Source organism: Protomyctophum bolini (genome assembly GCF_963924005.1).
Source record: "Protomyctophum bolini genome assembly, chromosome: 11".
Taxonomy (NCBI): domain Eukaryota; kingdom Metazoa; phylum Chordata; class Actinopteri; order Myctophiformes; family Myctophidae; genus Protomyctophum; species Protomyctophum bolini.
The window spans coordinates 15,015,122-15,023,655 of NC_137872.1; the positions used below are offsets into that span (position 1 = coordinate 15,015,122).

An 8,534-nucleotide genomic window follows, 5' to 3' on the forward strand; every position below is an offset into this window, starting at 1 on the left:
CAAGCAATGGGGGAAGGGGGAAAGTCAGATAAAATGAATGATCAAATATCTAAATACTGAATTTAAACACTGTCTGGGGTGTTCACAAAAGACTCTGTCAACTTTTTCTTTTTAAAGTGATTCATCCCTTCAATATATATATTTAACTATATAATTCAAAGTGGTTAACGAAAAAATATTTTTTGTAAATAACCAAGGGTGTGCAGTTGATATGTCCCTATAGTAATCCTACTGTACATAAGAATCAATTAAAGATTGCGCCGTGTCAGACTAGCTTACATAATACATTTTCTAATCTCTTACATGTACTTAAATGCATTAACCATACATACCACATAAAATGATTCAAGTCATTTATTCTGAACATTTGCATGACCACTGACAAAGACATTCTGGACGGAAGTTACATTAGTGCATATCGGAAGGTATCCTAGGCGGTCATTCAAAAACAGTGTGAACTACATACTGCTCTCATTCATGCATTTAAATAATTCCGAGTGATTAGGACATGCCATTGATCAATTCAATCGGTGTCCTCTCCCTGAGGGAAATGAAAATACAACAAAGTGTGTGAAATGTACAACTAATTTTGTAATACATTTTTAGTGGCTCGGCATCAATGATGAGACTATATAGGCGTATCATTGTTCAGCTTGAAATGTTTGGTATAACTATGGGACTACGGCATCAGTGAACACATTCTAAATGTGATGTGTGCTTCCATAACATGTTTGACACATGCCATAAATAAAATAACAAAAAGGTGGGGGGGAAAAACCCATCAAATTACTACCTAACCAAATGTACACAGATATTGCATAAAATAACTACCAGAAAATAAATTAAGTTAATAAATTAATACAAAACACACGTCCTGAAACAAATAAAGTATCAATAACTTAAATAAGAAAAAGGAAAAAACTAAAAACAACAAAGTGTGCTGCTCCGCACTCACATTTACAGACAGTTCCCACTTGGCAAACAAAAAAGTGACAGCCTCATTTTATTCCAGTGTTAACGTACCAACGATTAAATGTACAGTATATCGCCTCCGTTGCTCGTCAGTGTGTTATGGAATTCCAACCCAAGTAACAACTATGCACCCAATGGCTTTCACATCACAACCTGAATGAAAAGGATTAGACTTAGAGGAACAATGCAGTGGAGGGTTCTTAGTGCACGTTGTTAACAGCAGGGATAGGGCTTTAGGGATTTAAAGCCCTGTTGGTGACTGACGGCCGGGGCTATTCCTCATATTAAAACAAATAAAATTCACATAACGTCTTCCATGTGCCCTGTAATTTGCCATATTTGCCTTTAAGAAATTTCAAAAACGTTTTCTTTTGTAAACATAATGGAAGCCATTTGTATTTCGACGTCTTTGTTAGGTCAACAAGTCAGCCACATCCAAATGACTGATGAGGCTTTTTGAGACATTTATGGCAAATCCATGCTATTGCTATAATCAAGATCGTCCTTTTTATTTCATATTGCTAGGCTCCACCAAGAACACTTGTACATTCATTCTCCCATGCTGTACCATGTCATTAGTCCTTGTACACCGTCTGTTGGCCGTTTCCTCTCTCGTCATGCATGATATGCCTCCTGACGTGGATGCGCCGGACACGCCTGTCTCCTCCGCTGGCACCCTCTTCTTCTGATTGGCTCGAGTCTAAAAGGGCCAGACCTCCAGGACCTGATCCTCTACCATTTTCATAGATGAGGATGTTGAGGGTTTCTTCAAAGATGCGTGCCTCAGGAAACTCAACCTAAATAAACCCACACACAGATTCAGAAAGAAATGTGAACAGACTGTATGCCAAAAGGCCATTGTTTTTCCTTTTTCTACACGCCTGCCTACCTACACTACGGTGCGCTAAAGCTTTATGTATGTATGTATTTGTATATTGTCTTTATCTGTGTACTGTACGTCTTATGTATCTTGTCTGTATGTTACAGGAGATGGATGAGAGCTGTGATACAGATATTACAGAACAGAGACAGATGACTGCATCTCATAATGTACGCTGTGAAATGTGATGTTCATCTGAGCAAACCTGTTAAGATATTCACAACCCCTAATGAACTTCCCCAAATGAACTTAATTTGGTCCTTTGAATTGGTTGGTGACAAACAAATGCATTGTTCTGAAAGAAAGTGTATCCTGCTGCTTACTTTGGTCTGTTTCTTCTCTGTTGCATACACTATGGAGGTGCAACAAACTTCAGCAATTTTGCGGCCTTCACCGTAGAATGACCAACAGCAGATCTCATCCCCCAGCACATCCTTCACAAACAGAACTCTTCCATTAAAGCGCAGCCCAAGCTTGTCAAACAGCTCAATATTCTTCAGCAGGTTATCATCAGAGTTACTGGAAATAGAGAAAACAAGAAAGACCAAGGGGTTATCAGCAGAGACTTAAGTCATTCTAATCTACATCAAAGCAGTGCAATCTTATACAGGTGAAAGCCAAATGGATAGACAAGAGTGTCTGAGCCATCCATCTTCAGCCTCAATTCTTACCTGGTGTAAGAATATTTGTTGTTTCCCCTATTGTTCTGCAGTTTTACGACAGGCTGTGGAAAGAGGAGGAAACAAATACAATGTTTAGTTGTTGGTCAGTTACAATGTTAACGGATGTTAATATTTGCAAATGGAATCCATAATCTCTGGGATGACCTAATCTTAAAATGCAGGTGAAGGCCACATCCGTTTGTCAGGTCATAAATCTCTTCTGGATGCACACATATTTTCTTGAAGGTGTACAATATTGAACATTACTAATATTGAATATTACTTTGAACCAAAATGACAAGAATGCAAATTTGTCAGGAAAGGGACAGGGCAGGCATACAGAAATGCAAATAAAACATAATTCTGATTATGTCATCTTGCTCATCTGAACCCCAGAACTAAATATCCTATCACATAATAAAATGTGGTACAGGGAGGAACGGACAGCCGGTGTAACTGGCTGTGGGAAATATTTCCACTAATGGAAATATATAGGCACAGTCAATATTTTAATGACCATTCTGACTTAAATCAATACTTTACTAACCTAAACTGCATGTACCCACAATGGAAAAAACGAATTGCAGCCGTTTGTTGGACAAGAAAGCTTTTCTATGGCGTTTGATTGCTGTGCAAAGGCCAAGCATTGAACTGTATAACAGGGGTGCCATGCAGCATGTGTATGTATGAATCTATTGATGTCTATCCCCTCACAAGTAGACCAGTCACAGCTCACGTCACTATGAGCATGATTTCACAAACACGAACCACCTCTGGCCACAGTCGAATGCAGCATGAACCGTGTACAAAAGGTTTTAGCGTGTCGCGGGTTCGATCCCAACAAACTTTGCTCTGTGTCAACCTCACTTTCTATTGCGTTGGTAAGTGGCCATAGCATATTATGACACCCTTGACGACCCTTCCTACCTTCTCTCCTAAAGATGTTCAAACCTTACCTTCCTACAGGTTGCAATCATCCTCTGTTCCTCTTTGGCAGAGGTAATCATTGGGATGCGACACACACTTTCATAGACATCCTTTTGTTTCTGTAAGCAAATGGAGACACGTGATTGGAGTGGGCACTATATTTGTGTTAAACATTTTAAATCACTAAAAGATCTGCTAAAGTCATCTTTTAAAGCAGGCTTAAGACCTTTTCCCAGGCCCATGTTTCAATAATAAGTTTGAGTCTACCTGGAATGAAATGTGCTATAGTAATGAGATCGACTTGGAGATCAAAGACTTCTCTAACTGTTATATAAAGGATCTCAATCAGTGAAACAGCTTTAACTTGGTGGAATTAGATTTCTTTAGGCTGAATAACTGAGAGACACTTGCTTACAGTACCTGCAAGGCAGTGAGGCATTGTTGGATGAGTCCCTGGACCCTGTAGTACTGAGCCTCTTTCAGAATCTCTTCTAGTTCTCTGTGCTCATCAGGAAGTGGCACTGAGCCATCTCGGAGGAAGTTCAAAACCAGTGCAAAATGACGCCCACAACGATCCATCACTACCCATCCTAGAAGAGGGAAAGAATTGATCTAATAAGGCATTTGCATTCTTCTCAACTGTTTATGTTATTGCATGTGATGATACAATCCCAGTTAGTCCCATCTGGAACCACTGCTCCATCTGTATTTTAAAACAGGATTAACTATGGTATATTGCAGGTCCGTAGTAATGTTACAGACCTAAGTTTGTCAACAAAAGAAAACATACACTCACCCTCTGAGTCTATGGTGACCTCTGTACCTCCATTGCAAATGCTCCTCAGCAAGCTATCCTCTTTGCTTAGTGTCTGAACAGTGGTACAATGCAGCGAGCCACCGACATTCAGCTTGACATACTTGCTCCCAAGCAGACCACGTACTGTAATAACATGCTCCCCTGTGTCCTGGCAGGCAGAATGGGGAACAGGGCCAGAGACAGCGGTCATACTGCTAGCTGAGGCCTCAGCAGACATGGACTTTGAGAGTTGCTGCTGCAACACACAAGACAAAGAGATGATAAGGCTGATGGTTCAATGTGGATTTTCATGTCAAACATTACTTATTTTATAGTACAATAACAGTCATTTGATTTCTATAGCACCTTTCAAACATATGATGCACTTTCACAATATAAATTTAAAAAGTCTGCTTAGTGTAAAACTAATTATTTGCAGCAGCAAGCTGGAATGCAAGGCAATACCATAATTGAGCATGTGCATGAGAAAAGGAAAGGGTGAGAGCATATGGGTGGAATACAAACCCTGGTGGTCCAGGTAAGGGAAGGGGGTTGGAGTTGGGTCCCAGTTGGATATGGACCCTGGTTGGTGTAAGACGCAGGCAATGGGCTGCAATTACAGATAAACAAACTTCACCAAAAAACAGTACAACCAAATACAGTAATTTCACTACTGCAAAGGCAAGAATCGCCTCTTCAAAATGACTTGTTCCATAGTTTAGTAGGTGCATAAAGCTACTTTTGATGTAACCTCACATCACCAGGCTTTCCAACTCGGAAAATTGCTGTGTGATCCGGTTGGGAGCGGATGATATCTTGACTATCATGTTGTAGTCATTGCAAAGATTATTTATTTATAAAGATGGGCGAACTTCATTGGAGCCACTAGAGGCGAAATGGTACACAAAGCCTTCAAATGGTCTCCTAAATGAAGTAGGCGTGGTTTGATTCTCCCCCGACCTCCCCACCACCCTCCCCCTTCCCTCTCACAGGCTGACAACACGTGTGGAGGAGCATTGAGAGCATTATATGGCAAATGTCATGATTCCCATTTCCTAAATCAGCCCTTATCAACCAAGAGTCTAAGACAGTTATGGAAATTTATATTATTATTAAGCATGGGAACACACATTTTATTTCACTTTAAATATGTCCATTAATTTCACGTTATAATATTCACATATTCTCATCTTAAATTTAAATATGGGGCCGGAGCCCCCCCATGTGTCGTCCGTCAAATTGCAGATGGACAGAGAGACTCCTGTCTCCTCTTAAATCTCACGAGAGTTTGTTGCTGGGATAAAGAAAGGACAATAACAAAGTAGACTTTCTCTTGATTTGTCTCGTAGTATGAATATCTTGGAAATATTGTGTGCCTTGTGATGATTGGGTCCAGTATTTAGTTCAGTGACCATGGAGTTAAGGAATGGTTCAGAAGCTGTGTTCACGTTCACTCTCCCATTGGAAATAAATAGACTCCAACATTTAATTTTCCTGTCTCCTAATAATGTGTCCACCTCACTCAGACATGGGAAGTAAAGCAAAGTTGGACCCTCTCAAGTGGGACCCTCTCAAAAGCTGTATGCACTACAAAACAATGACTACAAACAACATGAAGATGTCATCCGCCGACTGAATCATAAACACGAAAAAGGAATTCTACCCAGGCTACTTGTGTCACATTTTCTCTGTGAAAATAAGTTATTTCTGGCATGACAATAACAAATACTAAAACACAAATTAAACATGAAGTGTGAATGCAGTACATGGTTTTATTTGCTCTTTAAAGATCTCAGTTAATGTAGGCTGTAGGGACATAAAGCTTGACAGTAGGTGGGTGCTAATTAAGAGTAGAGTAGACACTGTTTCAATATCTGGGGACCTGACATTGATCATTCTAGAGTCTATCTAGACTAGAGTTAGCCCTGAAACATGACTGTCATGATGATTATCATGACAGTACGAGCGTCATGTGAACCATGGCCAGAGTAGAGTTAGCCCCGATACATGACTGCCATGATGAATCATGGCTAGAGTAGAGTATACCATTCAGGGCTTAACACATTACACACAATATCTAAAAAACCTAATTGCACGCTTCATTACTTTAACGAAGTTTAATGTAAACACCAGATTGTTTGTATGCAGGCAAGTACACAATTTGGCTAATCCAATCAGAATAAAAACTTTTGCAAACGTATGCAATGCTAAATTGTATCTACCGGTATAATAAAAGCATTAGCGGTGTTTAGAATAGATCCTCTCATATAAGCTTATCTTATCATCGCCATCAGGGCTGGTCCAAGCTTTCATGTTCCTTATCTCGATTCTCCACATACAGTAGCGTGAAGTTAGCCTGTTAACTGTGGTCAAAATCCTTTAAAAAAATGGTTAATGTATTTCTGAACTTACCACACCAAACATCCAAGGGATTGGCTTTAAATATACCGGTAGGTTAGAGTTTGCAGAAATTATCAATGTAAAGGACGATCCACACGGCTGCATTTAAAACACAGCTAGCTACGTACGGGTTGCTAATGTTTCATTAGCATGCCTGCTAAGTGCTAAATCTTAATCAAAGTAGTTCTGTCTATCTGTGTGCCAGGTTACCCTAACAGCAGCAGCAGCCTTCTTCAATTCGGTGGTCGTCTGCACGAAACCAGCAGCTTTCAAGTAACGAAATGCAACTAATAATTAAAAACAATCCAGGTCAACAAGACTGAAAAAATACTGATTTCCATTTCTGCTGCTACTTCTTCCGCTTCTTCTTCTTCTTCTTCTATTGGATCTTTACACACAAACTACTCTACTCAGAGAAATGCATTAGTGCCACCTTCTGGGGATCTAGGAATACAGTACAATGCTCTGACTGATTTCAATGAATGTATAATAATATAATATAATATAATATAATATAAGTAAGCCGCCCTCTCACTGGTTATTTAACCTGTTTTGCATTTTTAAGTGGTGCAACCACTTCATTAAGGAGCTATGTGTGTGTGCGCTGGTCACGTCTGCCTGTGTCCCTGGCTGTGTCCGAGCACGAAAATAGCGTTTCACAAACAAGTGTCACTGTTGCGCAGCCTAACACACACACACACACACACACACACATACACACTGCACACACACTTATTGTCCGTAACGTAACTGTATATATGATGATTTCGGGTGTGACAGTACAGTACAGTACAGTGACAGTACAGTACAGACAGTACAGTACAGTAGAGGGACCCCCAAACGGTAACTGTCATTTCTCGACACCCTGGGCGCGTTCCTGTGGGTCTGGAAGTTCCGGGGACCCCCCGGGGACTGCTACCCAGAGTTGCACCACTTCACACTGGTGTGATTTTATATTCTATTTGACGTGAAGAACAACATTGTGTATCTTAGTAAAACCAGGATACAAAAAATACTAGTTAAAACAACGGTCTTACACCATTCAACAGAGACTTTATTTCAAGTTCAGCAAATAAATTTACTGCCTTCAAAACTGTGTATTTTTTATATAAAGCAAATAAATACTACTAATGATGAGAAGAATTAATCTACAAAGCAACAGTCTCGATCGATCCTTCATTTTGGCACAGTGAACGAGACTAAATTCACCGCTCAAACAATCAGTTTATAAATAAATACATAATGCATCACAGCAAGCAGTCAAGTTTGTAATTCTTCATCAACATAGTGCATACAACATCAAATCTGATAACAATGATAAACGGTCAATAACTATAATGATAACGGCGAGATTCAGCAGAAGCAATATAATGTACAATCAGTGCATGCTATAAGCATAATGACATTCATGTCCTCACCTTTTCTAACATGTCATATGACATCAGGTGAAAATACACTCCAGTTACAACGAAGAATAAAAAATAATGCTGGTTTCGTAATCTTTATGAAATAAACACTATGGCAACAAGAGATGGCACATTGAGAGACAATAAATTATTTAACATTATATTTTGGCACTGGATTTGGCACATATGATAATGTGTATGATTATATATATATATGGGGGTTATATATATACATACATATATATACATACATACATACGTTTAATGTATTAAACAATTATAATATATATATATATATATATATATATATTATAATTTATATATAACCCCCATGGCACGTGTATGTATATATATATATATATAGTTATGAGTCTCCATATTATAGTAAGTCAAATATTTACATTCAATTATTCAATTTTTGTATGTCTGTGTATGTCTGTAACATAGTCAGAGTGAAACAGAGAGAGAGAGAGGAAGAGAGAGAACAAAAA

General features: G+C 39.0%; 1 protein-coding gene across 4 annotated transcripts; it reads right to left on the bottom strand.

The window, feature by feature from the left end:
- Positions 1-340: 340 nt before the first annotated feature.
- On the bottom strand, positions 341-6,989 carry kctd13 (potassium channel tetramerization domain containing 13). 4 transcript variants are annotated; one of them, XM_080776198.1, is made up of 8 exons: positions 6,848-6,989; positions 4,763-4,847; positions 4,238-4,490; positions 3,862-4,031; positions 3,471-3,560; positions 2,524-2,576; positions 2,176-2,371; positions 341-1,769 (listed from the first exon to the last, which is right to left on the bottom strand). In XM_080776198.1, exons 3-8 carry the CDS (start codon positions 4,473-4,475, stop codon positions 1,548-1,550), a joined length of 969 nt encoding a protein of 322 aa, XP_080632324.1. In that variant the 5' UTR covers positions 4,476-4,490; positions 4,763-4,847; positions 6,848-6,989; the 3' UTR covers positions 341-1,547. The 4 variants fall into 4 exon arrangements, with proteins under 4 accessions (XP_080632324.1, XP_080632323.1, XP_080632322.1 ...); XM_080776197.1 differs by having other exon boundaries at positions 4,238-4,493; XM_080776196.1 differs by having other exon boundaries at positions 6,650-6,989.
- Positions 6,990-8,534: the final 1,545 nt, after the last annotated feature.

Coding starts and splice junctions, on each gene's coding strand:
- kctd13 (XM_080776198.1), bottom strand. CDS start 4,475: ATGTCTGCTGAGGCCTCAGCTAGCAGTATGACCGCTGTCTCTGGCCCT. Junction 3,561..3,861: donor AATGCCTCACTGCCTTGCAG/GTACTGTAAGCA, acceptor ATTTGCTTACAG/AAACAAAAGGATGTCTATGA. Junction 2,372..2,523: donor AACAAATATTCTTACACCAG/GTAAGAATTGAG, acceptor CTCTATTTCCAG/TAACTCTGATGATAACCTGC.